Below are 20,243 nucleotides of genomic sequence, written 5' to 3'. Positions count from 1 at the left end.
GCAAGATGCCATTTTTAGCACTTGTGCCTGTCTGTTTCTGTTTGTTTTCTGAGAGAACCATAGAAATGTTTCGCCAGCAGAGGGGAAATGCCCCCAGCATTGGCCAGCAGATGTCACTATTCTACAGTCAGTTCTGTATTTCAGCCTCTCAAACTGACTCATTGCATGTATCCTCTCCTCCTCAGGGAAGGAGAGAAACTTCAGGTCTTGGAAATGCTTCCCAGATGATCAAGAATTGTACTTAACTCTTCATTTTCTTGCAATTTTGAGAGATAATTTTCCAAAAAGCTGACCGGTCACATTCCAACACTAGACTGGGAGCTAGGAGATCTGAGTTCCTCTTTCTCTGTAACCTTGCCCATGTTTTCAAAACTGGCCTCTGATTTTGTGTTCCTCAGATTTTGGGAACCCAGATTGAAAGGCCTCGGATCCTGGTTTTCAGAGGCACTGACAACCTCATATACAAACTGAAAGTCAACGGGAGCTATGGGTACTCAGCCCGTTTAAAAATCAGGCCCCAAAAGTCTCAGGCTTGGGAATCAGAAATGGAGCCCCATCCCAAATCACAGGCTGTTTTTTAAGATGTTGGCATAACTGCTTTGTGCCTCAGTTTCCCCATCTGTAAAAATGTGGATCTGAATTACCCACCTTTGGAAAGTGCTTTAAGAGCCTCAGATGAAAGGTGCTATTTAAGTGTCTGAAAAGTATCTGAAAAGCAAAAGTCATCTTATGGACAGGGAATCCTCTCAAATCTCCCATGGCTTTGCTAAGCCATCATTCACACAGTATATTCAATCTGATAAATGCCCTTTTTCTATATTTTTAAAATACACTTCAATAGGTGGTTATGTATAATGGTGGCAGGTATCATGCTATGCAAGCTGCTCCCAATCCTACCCAGTAGCACCACCTGCCTAGTCAATGTTTGGGTTTCTATTGAAGTGTTTGGTGGTTGTCAGGCTGCTAGTTTACAGAGTGGATGGGGCCTTTCCAAAACCTGCAGCTGTTGTCTTGATATTTTGCATGGCAAAATGCCTGGGGGAGTAGAAGCGGACCTAAGTACAAAGCATGGAAGCTGTATATAGATGCCTCTGCTCAGAGATCTCACTCTACAGGCATCTGAAATGCTATTACCAGACAGAGCTCTGATGGTATTAAGTTGATATAGAAACATGGAGATCCCGTGGAAATTTTTAGAGCAGGAGATCCAGGTTAAAGTTTTCAAAAGTACCTATTTCCAAAACTGACTTAGACCCAGATCCTCAATCAAAGGTATTTAGGCATCTAACTACCAATTGAAATCAGTGGGGAGTCAGGTTCCTAAATATCTTTGAGGAGCCTAAATCCTACTGACTTTTAATGAGATTTAGGGTCCTATGGGCATAACTCACTTTTAAAAATGGGATTTAGGCCTTGAATAAACAAGTTCCTGTGCCTGAGTTTCTCCATTGGTAGAACTGGGATAATCATCTAGGTGTGAGTTTTAGTTTTTATAGGGCTTTCAAATCCTTGGATGAAAGGGATTATATAAATCCAGAGTGTGGATTATGGTTATAAATGCAAGACCTGGAAAGGTAAAGTCTTTGTTTTTCTAAGCCACGATGACTTCCATTTGATATTTCAAAACATCTAATTGAATTCTTTTTTTGAAAAAAGACCTTTCGCCTGTAATACCTATTTGTATCAGGCTGAACATAAGCACACAATAGTGTATTTTGCCCCCTTTAGCCAGAAACTTCTGATTCTGAGGGCCAGATTCTCAGATGGTGTAAATCTGCAGAGCTCCATTGAATTCAATAGATTAGTTAGCTTTACACCAGCTAACAACCTGACCCTGAGTCTTTTCTCTGTCAGGAATGTCATCTGGCCGCCTTTGCCAGGCTGGCAGGATCTCCCCTGATGTCCATTTCCACAGAATTATTGGTAAAAGGATTTTTTAGTCCCTGAGACTATTTTTTTAATTCAGTGTTTTGGGCCAATAGTGGCAGATCTCACGGCCTTCCCCAAGCTCAACCTTAAATGTAAGCAGCCATGGGTGATGTCAGTTCCCTGAATCGTTTCTAAGATGGGCTTTTTTTCCTGAATGTTTTTCACATTAGACATCCAGGTCCTGTATACCCTTTTTAACATGGATGTCTCTATGGAAAACCAGAGAACTAGTAGGACTATGACATCTCAGGTACCAAATAAGTGAAACCTGTTAAATGAGGGAGGAAGTGATTTTTATTCGCCTGTTTTTACTAACACCTATTGAACTCACACACTTGATAAGCAGTCAGAAAATCCATTTATTACAGACTCAGTTGTCTGACCCTTCACAGGGCTGAGAAAACTCCCCACACCCATTTAGGATAGTCAGTGAGTTCTCAGAAAAAAAAAAAAAAAAAAAAAAAAAAAAAAGGAAAACTAGGTTTGACATTACTGATATTTCTAAGGTAAAAAGTAGGGAGGAAAAGAAAAACCTTCCAGACTTTTTATACATGACAAAGAAGGGGGAAAGTATTTTTTTTTTTCTTTGCAGATCATCTTACCTTTCATGATTGGGCCCTGAATCGGGGTAGCTAAATGACAGAGAGATTCCTTGGACACAGCACAGACTGAAGTGCAATTCGTCATTGTTGTGCCTAAGCACTTCAAGGAGACAAGCACAGGAAAATTACAGGTAAAAAGAAGCCTGTGAAAACGGAAAAGCCAGATGATTGATCATAGATGGCAGGGTGGCCTCTGTTAATTATTCATATCTATTTAAATAACAATTGCACCAATTTTGAGAGGAACATGCAGATAGAGGAGGCAGCATTGTGCAAGACTGCTTCATTAGACAGTTTGTTGAATAGACAACAGAATCAAAACCTATTTTGGACCTGGTATTTGGAAACATGCTCTTCTAATTGTTACTGCTCCACAGCTGGCCCCAAGGTAGAGCGTTCAGGCTGAATGCATGGTTTAAAAGAGTAGTCTTGAGCTAGGGGTCCTATTTGAATGTGAAGAAGCAAAGGGACTTCAAAGTGACCTTACCGGGGTATTCAGAATTATGAGAGGGTTTGATATAAGACAGAGCCAGACTAGAAGGGGTTTCCAAAACCACCTGCTTTCTGAAAATCAGGAAAGTAACATTAAACAGGTTGCCGATTATCTACAGAACAAGACACATCTGGAATAAATTGCCTGAGGCCACTGAAGCAAACAGTAGAAATAAACTTAAATGACAGCTAAATATTTTGATGGTGAGATAAGGGATTGCAGAAGCAGAACAATCGGTTGAGATGATAAACCTACAGGGGACAGGCTTATCCAGTCAAATGGCCACCAACTCCAGCAACCCCACCAGCTGCAGAATAGCCTGAGCAAACCTATGAGAAGGAAGAGAGAGGAGGGACCAGGAATTAGGAGTAGGAAGAAAGAAAAAAATGGTAACCCCAAAATGAAGGGAATGGAGTGGGGGGATTAGGACCCCACTTAGATTTAGCATAATATATTTATGGAGCAGAAAGTTAAACTCTTTGTTCTATTCAGGTTCTCTAGTGTCCCCATTACCATAGTACAGGGATGGCCAAACTCACTGACCCTCCGAGCCACATACGATAATCTTCAGAAGCTCGAGAGCCGGGTGCACCTGCCACGGCTCGGGGCTTCAGCCATGTGGGGCGCACGCCTGCTGCGGTTTGGGGCTTCAGCCCCACTTCTGCTGAAGCCCCAAGTCCCAGCAGGTGCCTGCCATGGGGCTGAAGCCCCCAGACAACACCACCCCCCCCATCCTCACAGGGCAGAAGCCCTGAGCTCCCCCTGCCCCAGTCTGGTAGGTGGCGAATAGGGAGCAGTGGGATGGGGCTCTGTGAGCCGCACTTAAAGGAGCCAGTTTGGCCACCCCTGCAAGTGTCTGAGTCCCCTGGACCTCCAGGGCCAGGACAAGGGTGAGGAGAGCTCATGCTCAAATATCTAATTTGAAAACACCCCACTATTGGAATAGCATTAGCGCACACGGGGAGCTGGCTGCAGGATCGGGGCCCCATTTGAGTCCGAGCCCTGTACGTGACGCCCAGGGCGTGGGGCAGTTCGGTTCCTGCTCTGAACGCTGTCGCCTAGGCCCAGCTCCACCCTGCAGGCATGGGCCGGGCCGGTCCGGGTCTGTGCGTTCAATGCGCAGCCCCGCTCCCGCCAGGCGGCCCCAGCGCTCAGGTGGGGGCACAACGGGGGTAAATGCCAATGCACGCGGGGGGGCGGGTCACATGTGCCCTGTCCCGCCCCCTCGGCGGGGTGTGGGAGGGCCCTAGCAACGCCGGCCCGGAGCTGGTTGCTACGGGAGCGGAGGGAGGAAGCGCTTCCTGCGGCGCTGGGAGGAATCACTTCCCGGGGCGGCGAGGCCTGGCCGCTGGAGCGGGAGGTGAGAGGCGCGGGGGTGGAGGGGGAGTGTGAAGGGGCTCAGAGGAGGGGATGGGGGTGAGAGGATCGGGGTAGGGATGGGGGGGCTCGAGGATGGGATGGGGGTGAGAGGATGGGGTAGGGATGGGGGGGCTCGAGGATGGGATGGGGGTGAGAGGATTGGGGTAGGGATGGGATGGGGGTGAGAGGATCGGGGTAGGGATGAGGGGGCTCAGAGGAGGGGATGGGGGTGAGAGGATCGGGGTAGGGATGAGGGGGCTCAGAGGAGGGGATGGGGGTGAGAGGATCGGGGTAGGGATGAGGGGGCTCAGAGGATGGGACGGGGGTCAGAGAATTGCGGTAGGGCTAAGGGGGCTCAGAGGAGGGGATGGGGGTCAGAGGATCGGGGTAGGGATGAGGGGGGCTCAGAGGATGGGATGGGGGTGAGAGAATTGGGGTAGGGATGAGGGGGGCTCAGAGGAGGGGATGGGGGTCAGAGGATCGGGGTGGGGATGGGGGTGAGAGGATCGGGGTAAGGATGGGGGGGCTCAAGGATGGGATGGGGGTGAGAGGATTGGGGTAGGGATGGGATGGGGGTGAGAGGATCGGGGTAGGGATGAGGGGGGCACAGAGGATGGGACAGGGGTCAGAGAATTGCGGTAGGGCTAAGGGGGCTCAGAGGAGGGGATGGGGGTCAGAGAATCGGGGTAGGGATGAGGGGGGCTTAGAGGATGGGACGGGGATTAGAGGATCGGGGTGGGGATAGGGAGGCTCAGAGGATGGGATGGGGGTCAGAGAATTGCGGTCGGGATAAGGGGGCTCAGAGGATGGAGTGGGGGTCAGAGGATTGGGGTAGGGATGGGAGGTGCTCAGGACAAGTTGGGAGGGTGAGATACAAACTCAGGATGCTCAGAAAGGTTTTTGTGCAGGTAGGGGTGCAGAGGAGAGCCCTGCACCTGGCAGGAGAACAGGGAGTAAGGAAGGGGTCTGAGTCACCAGAGCTAAATCAGGAAGGGATTTTTTTTTTTAAAGTAGGGATTGGGGGAGTGGAAAATAGCTCCCCTTTGTGTGTTATGGACAGGAGGAGTCTCATCAGATTAATGGGAATCCTCCTGCCCAGCCCAGCCAGTGAATGGCTCACAATTGAAAACATTCCCCAAATGAATCCCCTTGCTTCGCTTCTTCTTTATAATCTTCCTGGGACCAGGTGTGCTCTTAACTGACTTTATCAAAGAGGGAATAGACACCCTGAACGGGAAGCATGTCACTCAGCTATAAGGCTGCTCAGCTGTTTCCATTAAAGCCCCAGGCCAGAATTGTCAAATATGGGTACCTAAAGTTAGGCCCCTAAATCCGTAGCTGTAAATAGAAGTGGTCTCATTTTCAGAAGATCAGCGCACCCTGAAATCCCATTGAAGCCAATGGGAGCTGCTGGCTCCCAGCACTCTTGAAGTTCATTCAGGCTGTTTCTATTGAGGGGCCTACTGACTAGCTTCAGATACACCCAGATCTGGCCAGTTTGGCTGAGCACTGGAAACATTCACCTTTTGCTCTGACACTGTCATTCTTTGTCTTTACCCAAAGATGGATTTATGATGTATTGTTTTTAGTGGCTTTGGTGTGCATGCTGCTGTATAGCTATATTGTGGTAGGCCCCAAATGAGGGATTGTCCTCCTCCCTGTTGTTTTAGGCACTGTATAAACATTATGAACAACAGTCACATTCATTCCCTCCTCTGTAGAGCTTACAACCTGTGGCCCTGATCCTGAAAACTCTGAACCATTGGGCACAGGGCCTGATCCTGCACTCAGTGAAGTCAATTGTAATACCTTCCATTGACTTCAGTGGGTGCCAGATTAAGCCCATGGTATCCACTACTGTGACTAGTTAGCTTCAGGGTTACAACTCTGTGCCGATGTCTTTGCTTCTGCAAAAATAGTGTGTTTTTACGTTGAGATAGCTAGCTTGATGTAAAATCCTAGTGGAGACAAGTTCATGGAGGATAGGTCCATCAATGGCTATTAGCCAGGATGGGCAGGGATGGTGTCCCTAGCCTCTGTTTGCCAGAAGCTAGGAATGAGCAACAGGGAATGGATCGTTTGATGATTACCTGTTCTGTTCATTGCCTCTGGGGCACCTGGCATTGGCCAATGACGGAAGACAGGATACTGGGCTAGATGGATCTTTGGTCTGACCGGTCTGGCCGTTCTTATGAGACAAGGCACAGCTAGTTTTTACCTTGATGTGGCTGCTTGATGTAGCTAGTTGAAGTCAACCCCATGTCCCGCTACTGTTTAGCTTGACTTGCTTTTTGAGATTAAAAACTACCTGTGCCTTGTCTTCACTAGCATTTTACACTGAGGTAAAGACATGGTGTAAAGTAAAGACTTTACACTTGGGGTAAAGACTCACTTTTTTTTGCAGTGAAGACAAAAGCCTGGAAGTGTTCTGTCCAGCAGTAAGGCCCTGATCTTGCAAAGACTTAGACATGCATTTAACTTAGACCCTTTGGGAGTACTAATGTGTGTAAAATTAAACGTATGTGTACATGTTTGCAGGTTTGGGCTTTATGTTAGATGCAGGAGCCCTATCTATATTAGAAAACTATTCTGTGGTGGGATTTTTTTTTTTTTTTTACTGTATAAATTAGATCTGTTGTGAGCAGATCTAACGGCACAGTGCTTCAAATGGTGGTGGCAGCTGATACACTTTCTACACTAGGCCTCCTGATACTGCTAACAGCCCGGGGAAATTTTTAGAAAACTTCCCTAAGCCACAATGAGATATGAAATAGATAAGTAGGAATGGAAGGGAGATTTGTGCAGTATGAGATTAGGAGTTCTCTATTTTCACACTGTATGTGTCAGTTCCCTTTTTTGGTTTATTTTTGCACATTTATTTTTGGTAGGTTGACCTATGAGTGGGGGTTAGTGGGAGTGTGTTTAAAAATAAAAAAAGTTGTTGTTGTATGTTGAAAGTTTGAGCAAAAATCCTTTTTGCTATTTTTCAATTTGATGAGAAGGATGAGGGCAGGGAATACAATCTTTAAAAAAAAAAAAAAAAAGTTCTAACTTTTTTTTTTTCTTTTTTAAACAAAGTCAGATACAAAATAAGTGAAGTTTAAAATTTGCCCTGCCTCTGTTCCTCACTAAGAACTGCTGACTTTGCTTGGTTTGGGTGGAGATTTTAAAATAAGAAAGTTGAAACAAATTACTTCTGAGCATCCTTGCTTGACACCATTTTGGACCAAGTCGCTGGGAGCTCTGGTCCCGTCGCTGCGGGCAGCTCCGGGTCTGCACGCTGCTCTCCGCAGCGGGAGTCCCTGCTCTGGCCTGATCAGCCCTTGGGGCCGGGGAGTTAGTGCTGCCTGCAATGGGACATGTGCCCACCAAGAACTGACAGGACTGCGACCCACCAACTGGCCTCACGCAGGCCATGGGGCAGCGACAGAGGGGGGCCTTTTGGGTCACCTTCCAGCCTGCTCTGGGACTAGACTGGATCTGATGCAGTGCCTTAGGTGCAAAATGCTCCTTATCTTATTCCCTGCCCCCCTGCTAGCTAGTACCCCTAACCTAGTCACACTGGAACTTGTTCCCTAGAGGTGAAGGCCTCTGTACCCGGTTGCCTAACTGCAAAGACAAATTCTCTAGCCTGTCCCAGTTCTGTGGAGTTGTCACCTTTCTTAGCTATGGACTTTTTTTTTTTTTTTTTTTTTTGGTGGGGGAGTGAATATAAATCAACATCTGTTCTTCAAGGTGATAGAACATGGATTATCCTGGGAAAATGAATATTTTCTGTGAACAGAGGAATTATCATATCAGATCCAACTGGGGTCCATCTAAACCAGTGGCTTGTCTCTGACGGTGGCCTGTAGTAAATACTTTAGCAGAAGATGCTAAAAACCCACAATAGACAGTTATGTTATCACATGTTCAGTTTCAGGAGTAAATATATACTTGCTCATTGCTGTCCCCCATCACTGTATGGCCAGCACAAACATCACAATTTGTTTGGCCTCCTCCCACCCATAAGCAAGCTATTCTGGTCATCGGAAGTCTGTTCTAGTCAGCAGATTGCAAAAGATTACAGCATCTAAAGTGTGACTTTCAGTCCCCTCCTTGTTATTGGCTCTGTAGCCTGACAATGCCTTTAGAGGCACCAACATAATTTATTCTGTGGGATTGTTTTTTTACTGCAAATAAAATTGACCGAATTCTAGAAACTATGACTCAAAATAAACAATCTGCTGTTGTTATTTCACTGTAGAAACCAGACTTCTTGAGAGTGTTTGTGAAGGAGGAAGACGCTTCTGCCATGGCTGCCGAGCTGGATTTCTCTCCCCCTGAAGTCCCAGAGCCCACATTCCTGGAGAACGTGCTGCGCTATGGGCTCTTTTTTGGAGCCATTTTCCAGCTGATCTGTGTATTGGCCATAATCCTCCCAATTTCAAAGTCCCATAAGACAGTAAGTTGTTCTCTTCAGTACCAGCAAGCGTGGGCACAATCGAGTGGTGGTAGCCAGAACCTAATGGTTGATCAGTAATTCTGTAGTTCATTGCACTTTCTGTCTTTCCTGCGAGGTTCCCTTTACCTCTCTTCTGCCTTAACAGTCCCACGTCACTGCAGCCCACTTCCCAGCCACAGAAGGTGGGAACAGCTGAACCTGCCAGGGCCTTTCTGAGCATCAGCACAAGGGATCAGCACTTTCCATGCAGGCTAAGTGTACTTGCCTCTGCATTGCTCCCAATTTCTTCCAGAACACAAACAAAGGGCTGACCTCAGTCTCAAATCTACATTGCCATGTTATTATGGGTCTGGTCCATTCTTTACCCTGTTGGTCAAGAAGCCAATCAAGGCGTACCCTCAGTAGAGTCTGCCTTTTCAGCAAGAGACTGTTAGCTCTTCTTTGTGCATAATCCTTGATAAAGGGCATCACTGCATGCAATACAGCTGAATTTCCTGGTGTTTGTTGGCACCAGCAATACAGCTTTCAGAACCGACCCCCACCTCTGTGCAGACATGTGGAAGGCCACCTGGCTGTAGTCAGCACAAGAGGGGGATTATAAGTAAACTACAGGGCACAAAGCAAATGTGAGATGGAGTTAAAATGTAAAACATGGGCTAAACTGGAGTGATCAAAGTCCAACTGGCTATTCTGATAGAACAAGATTCAAATGCACTTGGAAACCCCTGTATTTGTAGGGTCTTCAGTCTTTACACCAACTTTTCCTGATGGCAATCAGACCACAATACATAGTGATTTTATATTTGTCTTGCTGTGTAGGGTGGAGGCCAGTATTTACAGGAACAACTTAACATGGGAAGTTTTGTTCTCTTTACAGCTGGCAATAGATTTGTTTAGAAAAATCTGATTCTTGTTGTGAAAAGATGAGGGGTATCTTTATCACAATATGTGTCTGAAGCCTGGAATGCTGCAATAATGCATTGAATGTAAAGAATCTGTTTATAGATAGTATCAGAGGGGTAGCCATGTTAGTCTGTATCCACAAAAACAACAAGGAGTCCGGTGGCACCTTAAAGACTAACAGATTTATAGATATATTTCTAAGCTGGAAGATGCCGAACCTGCTCAAGGTGTGTTTGTGTGTGTGAGAGCGAGCTGCAGCTTGAGGGGAGATGTGGTTTCTTTCATTTTCTTGACCCTGTTATGTTTGGGGGAAACGTTTAATGGCCTGAACTTTGAAAGTGAACAATAAGGCGAGCTCACACTTTGGCGTAGGGAGCTGAAAGCCAGGCACTGATTGGGAGTTGTAATGCTTAAGAAACCATCCTGTGGTGTGCACATGCTGTGGTTAAATTTTCCACACATATACTCTGCCCTCTTAGAGAAGCTGCAGACAAGTCCCATATGATCGATTTACAAGCTAATAAACAAGAATAGATGTCTTCTGGTCACGGGAGTTACACCAGCTGCTTGAGTCTGTGTAGAATTCAGAACAGCCTCTCTCACTTGAGGAGGCTTCAGGCTTTGAAGACTACCTTACTTTGAACATTAGAAGGCAGCAGTGATCATCATACAGCAGCAGTGAACTCTGTGTCCCTGAATAGGAACTGCATAATGCTCTATTTCTCCACAGTATTGCCACACTGTTTGCCAGCTCCCCATGCACCGATTACATCCTTCAACAAGCCAGCCAAGACTCCTCCCTTGGAAGGCCACACAGATATGAATAGTAATAGCACAGCAACTTGAGAAACATTTGAACTAAGCTCATTGATTAAAAGGATACTGTCAGCTACTCCCCTCCCCTGCACTATCTGTAACTCTCTCTTGGAAGCTTAAAACTAACACATCTTTCTCTGCCATTTTTGTGTGTCCTTTTCCAGTTGGCACATATTGATTGATAGAAATGTAGAAGCGTAAGCAATATTTATATCCAAACTCATTTAATGAAATGAGGCAATCTGCATGTGTGTGCCTTCTGGGATGAGACTGGCTCTGTTCCCTTGCATTTTTCCAAGATGACTAGAGTTTGTTTCCCATAATAGAAATGTTATCTATCATCTCCCTTGAAGGAAGAGATTGGGATTCTCTAAGCTATCCTTCTTAGTCCAGGTGAAGAGACCTTTGTCTCTAACTTCTCTCCTAGATCTGGGGGCTTGATTACAAACTCTGAGCTTTAAATTCCTGCTGCTGGTTTGTTTGGGATTTTTTTGGAGGAGTGGGGGTTGTCTGCTGCATGATGATGTTTTTACTTTTGCAAAATCCCTGTTGAATGTTTCAGCACATGTACAGCTGATTTCAGGATTCTTTTTCTGTTCTTCCCATTTGGAATTTTTTTTAATTTCACTTCTCTCTTTCCTGCCCTCCGTCACAGCTATCTTTTGTTCTTCCTTCTCAAAATCTTCCCTAAGGGGTGTAACAACTTCACTGGGTAACGGAATGTGGTTCTGCTTGGCTTCTGAGGTCTGGTCTATACCCAGAGTTGCATCAGTAACAGTGCATAGTTTTAAACCAGTGTAAGAAACAGGATGGATACTCCTAAATCAAATTAAATCTGGATAACATGGGGTTAGCTTGCATCAGTAATTTACAGATTGCATGTTTCAAACAATATGACCAGGTTTAAACCAACGGGTGCGATGTGTGTGTTGACAAGGCCTTGTATTAGTTGCTTGCTCCTTTTGGTATAGACACTCAGATTCTGAACTGGGATGAGATGTGAAATACAAATCTCATGCCTGAAAACATTACTGACTGTTCCTTTCTTAATTGACTGTTGTAGGACTCTGACAATTTTGAGTTTAAAAGTTCAGAGGTGGTGAAGAAGCCGAAGGTGGCTGCTCCGCAGCTGAGCAAGAAACCCAAGAAGGAAACCAAGAAGAAGAGATAAAAGGCCTTGTAAAGGAGCCTTAAAGACAAGTGGACTGCACACAGCCAGATGGTTAATTTAACTGTCCTAGTCAGCATGAATCATCTCACCTCCGATGGGGAGGGAAAGCTTACACTTGCATCTCCTCCATGCTGGCTGGGATGTGAAGTGACGCATGGAATGGGGGGCATGTGTTGTGCCCCTGAGGATACCTTTTTCTAAGTCATTCTTTTAAAGACAGATGGTTCAAATGGATTAAGGACATCACGCTACCCAGCTTTGTATTCACTTGTATTGTTGTTACATCTAAAATACATCACTGCATTTTATGCCTTAGTAGTAATGGCTTTGTTACGTTTTTTAAAAAAATATTCTCCGTACGTAATAACTACCCCGAGTCCAGACTTGCCCAGCTCAGGGCTTTCACCTGCCCCTATATTGCCAGCACTCTGTGACTGCTTTCTTCAGCCACTCTAGTCATGTAAACACTTTTCCTCTCTGCTTCCAGCCTGAAAGAAATATGGAAATTTCAAAACTTTTTGTGGTCAGAGGGGCTGAAAAAATGCAAGGACTAAGTGATTACTGGGCTCTTAAAAATACGGAGATGTTCCATTATAGAAAGCGGCAGCAGAGAGGTTAGGAGTATTGCAAACTGTCTGCCCGCAACAAACAGAACTCTGTGTACCACGTTCTGCTGCTAACAAAGCATGGAAATCATTCTATCAGTCCTCCCATCTATAGTGCTCTTAGGCAAATTTTGGGTGTGCATGCAGCTTTGCCTAGCATGGTATCCTGTGTCTCCTCTCACTGAACATCTTCTGAAGTTAACTATTATCCTGCCCTGGGAGACTATGCAAAATCCACGGGACAATAAGCTCGCTATGAAACACAGCAGAGATGATCATGTCTGTTGCTGTATAGCCAGGCACCTTCAGGCTCTCACTTTGAGGCCAGAGACCTAATGTTAGATTTAAATGTGGCTAGAAAAGATTGGAAACATACATGGTGATAAAGTGGCAGAGCCTCAATAGGGCAGCACTACCTCCTGATGATAGCTCACATGTCAGCTTGTTTGATCACTAGCGAGTCATTAGTATGAGAACCGCTGCTTAAATGCACTCAGAATGCAGAGCAGCACTAGGATCTGCTTTGAAGGAAAGTGTTCTATTGATTACTGCTCCAGTCCTGCAGTCAGAGCCACATGGACAGATCCCTGCCACTCTGATGCATCTCTCTGATGTTATTGGACACAGGATGGATCCAGTTGCAGGACTGATGCCTGTCAGTGGGTATCAGATATTACACTGCATTTGTTCTACAACATAAGCAAAACAATATGTTTGCACTTCTACAAATTACCACTGCTGAGGAGAGAGACTGAACCGCCTGTTCCTTTTTGTGTTTCTGGGGTCTTTTGGCCTCAAAGGGGTCTGACTCAAACTTCTGATGGCTTCTTAACTGTGCTGTAGGTACTGTCCCAGATGCTCTGTCTCCCTGCTTACACAGCATGTCACTGGCATTGGTTGCTGGAAGCACATTAGTGGTGGTTAAAATGTGACATGGAGAACCCCTCTGTGAATTCACTCTTTATTTGTTCTAAAGACAATTTTCAACAGAGTACCGAATGAAACACTAATAGACAAAAGAAGACCCCACCCACCCTCTACCCCAACTCCATAGCCAGAATGATCTCTCGATGCAGCAAAAAAATGTTATGAAACAGATGATAGAGAACACTGATCTTTGTAGGCCAGGAGTTCCTTGGTATGCTCCATATTCCTATCCAGAGACTCCAAGGGAATGAAAATAATTGTTGCTGTCCCAGTACAGGTGCAGTTAAGTTTTGCCATTTTTTTTAAATGAGGACAGATCAGCACTTGTCATGTGTCCTAGCCCAGTGAAGCAGTCCCTCTCCTTGTGATTTGATGGGGTTTTTGATTTGTTATAACAGAAGCACAAAGTATTTTGTGGTAACATGCATATTGCTGGAAAGGCAGGGGCTGTGTTGCAGCCTAAAGAGCATGCTAGTTAATGGGGATTGTACAGTCATTGCCTTGAAATGACAGGCCTCCACATCAACCCATCATTTTTTTGCCAGTCAGAATTTTACTGGTCACGTGAGCTGATTTTCAGTGACACTCACGCTGCCTGGGCCCTGGCCACCAGGCCGGGGAACTCTGCATTTTAATTTAATTTTAAATGACGTTTCTTAAACGTTTTAAAAACCTTATTTATTTTACATACAACAATAGTTTAGTTCTATATTATAGACTTCTAGAAAGAGACCTTCTAAAAAGGTTAAAATGTATTACTGGCACGCGAAACCTTAAATTAGAGTGAATAGATGAAGACTCGGCACACCACTTCTGAAAGGTTGCTGAGCCCTGATTTAGTTTGTTGTTTTTTAAAAATAGATGAGGTTCCAGTCCATTCCTTAGGGTAACGTAGTTCAGCCCTCTGATTAGCTAAACATATAGTCTCTACTCACAGATGAGTAATACAATATGTATTAAGAACGAGGAGTACTTGTGGAACCTTAGAGACTACCAAATTTATTTGAGAATAAGCTTTCGTGGGCTAAAACCCACTTCATCGGATGCATGCAGTGGAAAATACAGTAGGAAGATGTATATACACAGAGGACATGAAAAAATGGGTGTTGCCGTACTAACTATAAAAAGAGTAATCAATTAAGGTGGGCTATTATCAGCAGGAGAAAAAAACTTGTAGTGATAATCAGGATGGCCCATTTCCAACAGTTGACAAGAAGGTGTGAGTAACGGGGGGGGAGGGAGGGAATTAGCATGGGGAAATAGGTTTTACTTTGTGTAATGACCCATCCACTCCCAGTCTTTATTCAAGCCTAATTTAATGGTGTCCAGTTTGCAAATTAATTCCAATTCTGCAGTTGCCCTTTGGAGTCTATTTCTGAAGTTTTTTTGTTGGAGTATTGTGACTTTGAGGTCTGTAATTGAGTGATCAGGGAAGTTGAAGTGTTTTCCAACTGGTTTTTGAATGTTATAATTCTTGACGTCTGATTTGTGTTCGTTTATTCTTTTGTGTAGAGACTGTCCGGTTTGGCCAATGTACATGGCAGAGGGGCATTGCTGGCACATGATGGTATATATCACATTGGTAGATCTATTCTACTGCATGTATCCGATGAAGTGGGTTTTAGCCCATGAAAGCTTATGCTCAAATAAATTTGTTAGTCTCTAAGGTGCCACAAGGACTCCTCGTACTTTTTGCTGATACAGACGAACACGGCTACCACTCTGAAACCTGTCACAATATGTATTGTATTTTAACTTCTCTTGAAATGTGTATGTAATAAAGATAACTGGGGAAAATGCAGTGACAGACTTTTTAAACTTTGCTGCCTCCCCTTGAGCATTCAGTGTGAAAATAGCCACTGATTTGGGAGTGAGTGGATAGGGGCATAAATAATGTTAGTCGTAAGAATAGTCTGACTGTTAGAAAAAAACTGCTAAGATCCCCTCACCTGTAAGGAATTAGTTAATTGATACTGTAAGGTACTGTAGATGTTTGTGTTTGACTCCTTTTGAAAGATGGCAAACGGTCCTTTAATATACATCCCCCCCGAGAAAGGAAACGATACCATGACTAAATTAATTTGTGTCTCGTGGGATATTTTTGCTCTGAGAGCTCTAGGGAAGGTGTAGTAATGATTAAAACACTGCTTGTTAATGATACTGACTGGGATCGGATGGCTCAGTAGATTGATAATGGGGATTTTTGCCTCTAGGTCCCTGGTTTGAATCTAGACCAGTTTAATAGTGGCTGAAGTATAGTCCTGTCTGATGGCAGTTCATTGAGTTGGATGGAAATAGGTAGTTCAGCCAAGGTTCTGGTGACCATCACCTCTCAAACCCTCAGCAGAAAAGCTAAGAGAGAGGGTACAAAGAACAACTGTATTTCTGTGGTAAATCCTTTAATCGGTGAAGTCTTTCCTTGTGGTGGGTTTGTCATTAGCCTCCCAAAGAGGGCTGAAGACCTGACTAAGTCACTGTTGTTTTATTTAAAGGAAACTTTTAGAGCCTGGCTTCTGATAGGAATATTGGTCCAAACGCCTGAATCCAAATATCGATCTCTGCGCAGAGCCTAGTCAGTACCAGAGTGTCCTGGGAGCCCAAAGCCCAGGAAGTAGGAGCTAGATGCCCTCAGTTAATTGTGGTTGCTGAGTTCCTTTCACTCCATCGGGCAGGTCTGTGTTTTGTAGAAATACATTTGTGAGTTGGGATTGTTTTTAATTTGCCAGTTGGTTGTATTAGAGCAAATCCATCCTAGCTTCCTCCCCTCATTTTAGAGCTACAGTGGTTGCTGTCCCTTTGAACGCAGGTATTACACAAACAATACATCCTTGTACTTCTCCAGTACAAGTAGCACAATCCCTTGAGGCTGGCTAATAAGTAGCTCATGACCGAAGTCTCTGTTCACACAGTTCAATTAAATCCCTATTAATCTTATTCAGACCTAATTTACTTTCATTCTAATGCACACACTTCTGTTCGCCTCAGATACACCCTGGTGAGGTTCCCCACTGATAGGAAATGAACTGCCTCGGGCCATCTTTGAAGAAGACTGATGTCTGCCCAGATCCGCCCCCTTCCCCAATCAAAAGGTATGGCCTGGGATTATTTCCCAGCCTACATTTCTGCTGCTAGGAATGTAAAAATAAGACTCAAATGCTGGGATGTGCTAGGCCTGGAGGTGATACGCATGAGGAAATGAGGAGACATAAGAAAGCAGACAGGGAAAAGACCAGGTTAGTGATCTTGTCTCTCCCAGGGGCCACTGCTGAATCGTTCCCTATTGTACATTGCTAATATTTTGACTACCATCTAGACTGAAATGTCCCCAAAGTAATGGGGCTCCAAGCTCTTCCCTCGGGAGACTGTCTTACAGTCTAATACCTCCCACCAGCTCAGTTTCCCTGATATTCACCTCCATTTTGTCTCCTAGTTTCATGTCTTTCCTCCTAGTTTAACCTTCCTTGCATTTGCATTATCCTAATTAACTCCTCTCCCCCTCTTGATGTCTCCACTCATCCAATATATGTTAACTGTTATGTTCCCACTACCATTCTCCAACTCACGGTTATTGCTTAGCCAAGACTTTACTCTGAGAGCCAGATTCTGCCACCCCTGTTCATGCTGAGTAGTACCTGAATTCGCAAGTAGTCCCATTAATCCTAAATGCCCTGATGATCACTAGCACTTTCCATTATCACAGTGCTGTCCAAATAGCTCATTGAGCCTCATGCCCTCACTGTGGGGGGGTATCAGCACCCCAATTTCACTAACTGGGGCACAGGGAAGCTAAGTGACTTCATAGAATCATAGAAATTAGAGCTGGAAGAGACCTCGAGAGGTCATCTAAACCAGTGTTTCTCAACCTTTTTGATACCAGGGACCGGATTGCTGACTTCCTAAACTGTCAGGGAGATCTACAGGACCAATGCTGGTTCACAGACCCGGTGCTGAGAAACACTGATTCTAGTCCAGGTCCCTGCACTGATGCAGGACCAAGTATACCTAGACCATCCTTGACAGGTGTTTGTCTAACCTGTCCTTAAAAACCTCCAAAGATGGGAATTCCACAACCTCCCTTGGAAGCCTATTCCAGAGCTTAAATACCCTTATAGTTAGAAGCTTTTTCCAAATATCTAACAGAAATTGTCTTTGCTGCAGATTAAGCCGCTTGCTTCGTGTCTTACCTTCGGCTGCCATGGAGAACAATTTGATCACTGTCCTCTTTATAAAAACCCTTAACCTATTTACAAACTGTTATCAGACCCCCCTCTCCCCATCTTCTTTCTCAAGACTAAACATGCCCAGTTCTTTTAAACATTTTCTCATAGGTCAGGTTTTCTAAATCTTTTAGCATATTTGTTGCTCTCCTCTGGACTGTGTCCAATTTGTCCACCTCTTCTTAAACTGTGTACCCAGAATTGAACATTGTACTCTAGCTGAGACCTCATCAATGCCAAGTAGAGCGGGACAATTACCTCCTGTGTCGTCATACGACGCTCCTGGAACAGCCTAGAACAATATTCGCTGCTGCACCACATTGTTGGCTCATATTCAATTTGTGACCCACTCTGACCCCTAGATCCTTCTCAGCAGTAGTGCCGCCTAACCAGTTACTCCCTGTTTTATTGCTGTGCAATTGATTTTTCCATCCTAAGTATAGCATTTTGCACTTGTCTTTATTGAATTTCTTCTTGTTGCGTTCAGACCAATTCTCCAAGTTGTCAAAGTCATTTTGAATTCTAAGTCTGTCTTCCACTGTGCCTGCAAATCCTCCCAGCTTCATGGCATCCACAAGTTTTATGAGCATGTTCTCCATTATCCAAGTCATTAATGAAAATATTGAATGGTACTGAACCCAGGACAGACTCCTGTGGGACCCCACCTAGTTGGACAGCAAACCATTGATAAATACTTTGAGTACAGTCTTTCAACCAGTTTGGCACCCACCTTTTAGTAATTTAATCGAGACCATGTTTGCTTATGAGAATGTCATGTGGGACTGTGTCAAAAGCCTTAGTAAAATCAAGCTATATCCCATCTACTGTGCTCTCCCTTGTCAAAGAAGGAAATTAGGATTTGCCCCTAGTTGCAGAGTCATTGTCCAAGTGGGAATTAGCACCCAGGAGTTCCTAGCTCCAAGTCCTGTGCCTAGGCCAGGCCAGGCTTCTCTCCTGCTTACATTGCTACTGCCTTCTGGCTTCCAGCTGCCGTGAGATCCATTCTAACCTCCTGTCTTACCACGTACCCCTCAGTCTACCAGCAAAATCCAATGCAATGAATCATGTGAGGTCCCTGTGCAGTTAGAGTACAAAGCTGCTCCCTAACTCTGTGACTGGACTAATGCTGACTCAAGTCCCAATGCTGACAACTTCCTGTTGTTATTTGTGCTCTTTGCTGGAGCTGGTACAGTCACAGAGCTGGGTCACGTGTTTGGGGCCTGTTAGGACACATTTCTCCTCCTTTCAGAGGGCAACTGTTTAATCAGCTCATCTACTAATTGATGGATGTTATAGCAGCAAGGATCTACTGTTGCTATTGGGGTTTGTGTAGAGAAAGTTCCTTGAGGCTGTGTTCCCCGTGGTGCCGTGGATCTGACTGATTTGAGTGGCTGAAATACATGTCTGTCTCTTGATAAAAACCCTTGTGGGGAGATGCATGGATTCGGCACCCGTGCAGATGTGTGGTATTTGTGCTGGGTTCAGAAGGGTGATGGGGAAAAGCTGGAATGATATATATATATCCCCTCCCCCCACCCCAAATTGTAGTTCAGATGAAAGTAGCCATGGATCCAAACCACACCTGGTTTCAAGTTTACAGAACCAGAATCTAGTCTCCTCAACCCATCCCTAGCTCAAAGGAGCAATATACAATAGTTCGGGGGCAATATCCTGCCTGTGCTGCATTTGGCACAGTACCCAACGTGGGAGGGAAGTTGGCTTTAACCCACTCTCTTGCTCCCTGACACCGCCACTACCATAACTCGGAGCAGCCCTATACTGATAGGAACTGTGTCTAGGATGGCTCTGCTGTCTGAGGCTTGCTGGAGCTCAATGCACTCTAGACACAACCATGATGCTGGATGTGATGGTCACATAGGCTGGCTTCACCATCATTGTGCCACCCTGCAATTCCAGCACCAGAGGACTCCCAAGCTGCACTGTTTGCAAATCAGCCAGACATGGTGAAGATCTGGCCCATAACATTTTCCTGAGGCTCTGCTATTGCTCTTCTCTAGCCCTGTTAAAGCTGGTCAAAATAAATAAATAAATAAATAAAAACTTCTGTCCCACAGGGAATTCTGAGATTTTTAAAGTTGATTTTGTCTCAAATTAGGATGAAAAAATAAAAATCTCTGATTTTTGTGCAAGCTGCAATATTTCATTTTGACCCAATTGAAATGTTTAGGTTTGACTATCATTTTGAGGTTTATATGTTATTGTAATGTGTCAGGGAAAAGACCAAATGAACTGGTTTGGTCTTATTGAAACAAAATGTTTTCATACTTTCCCATCAAAAATGTCAGTGAAATCGACAGGCCCACAAACTTGTGGATTCAGGATTTTCTGATGGAAAAATGTTCCACTGGAAAATTTTCCACCAGCTCTTATTGATATTGCTGTGTGAAACATCATTGTTGAGGTAACGACCCTTTACTGCTTTCCCACCTGTAAGTACTGCTAATGACATTAGAAAGAACAGAGTGGGCTGTCATGCCACTGAAGCTTATGATAGCCTCCCTTCATCCTAACCCTTCCTGGGCTGCCCCACACTCATCATTCACTTTGCTCCTAAAGACCCATTTCTACTGCAACGCCTGCAAGACAGCAACAAACCAATAAAGGTGAAGTACAGGGTCATGGGGGATGTTTTATTTCTATATCATATACAAAAGTAAAAAGGGAACTAACAAGTGCACATCAACCATCTTCTTGAGCACTTTGCTTCTGTGTTGTAATCCCTTATCCTTTGTCTTTTGTTTGTCTCTTTAAGCCCT

The 20,243-nt window shown here is 44.7% G+C and overlaps 1 protein-coding gene across 2 annotated transcripts; it reads left to right on the top strand.

Annotated features, from left to right (window-relative positions):
* The first annotated feature begins 4,277 nt into the window (after positions 1-4,277).
* MANBAL (mannosidase beta like) lies at positions 4,278-12,032 on the top strand. Of its 2 annotated transcripts, XM_054046067.1 has the most exons (4): positions 4,278-4,384; positions 8,630-8,827; positions 10,461-10,556; positions 11,610-11,700. In XM_054046067.1, the coding sequence occupies exons 2-3, from the start codon at positions 8,678-8,680 to the stop codon at positions 10,551-10,553; spliced, it is 243 nt and encodes an 80-aa protein (XP_053902042.1). In that variant the 5' UTR covers positions 4,278-4,384; positions 8,630-8,677; the 3' UTR covers positions 10,554-10,556; positions 11,610-11,700. The 2 variants fall into 2 exon arrangements, with proteins under 2 accessions (XP_053902042.1, XP_053902041.1); XM_054046066.1 differs by lacking the exon at positions 10,461-10,556 and having other exon boundaries at positions 4,279-4,384; positions 11,610-12,032.
* The last annotated feature ends 8,211 nt before the right edge of the window (positions 12,033-20,243 follow it).

This window comes from Malaclemys terrapin, chromosome 12 (assembly GCF_027887155.1).
Source record: "Malaclemys terrapin pileata isolate rMalTer1 chromosome 12, rMalTer1.hap1, whole genome shotgun sequence".
Lineage (NCBI taxonomy): Eukaryota > Metazoa > Chordata > Testudines > Emydidae > Malaclemys > Malaclemys terrapin.
The sequence above is the reverse complement of the archived record's forward strand: the minus strand, read 5'-3'. Positions and strand labels throughout refer to the sequence as shown.

Excerpts from the sequence above, each read along its gene's own strand:
- MANBAL (XM_054046066.1), top strand. The coding sequence starts at position 8,678 with ATGGCTGCCGAGCTGGATTTCTCTCCCCCTGAAGTCCCAGAGCCCACA. Across the intron at positions 8,828-11,609 it reads TTTCAAAGTCCCATAAGACA|GACTCTGACAATTTTGAGTT; the intron begins GTAAGTTGTTCT and ends TGACTGTTGTAG.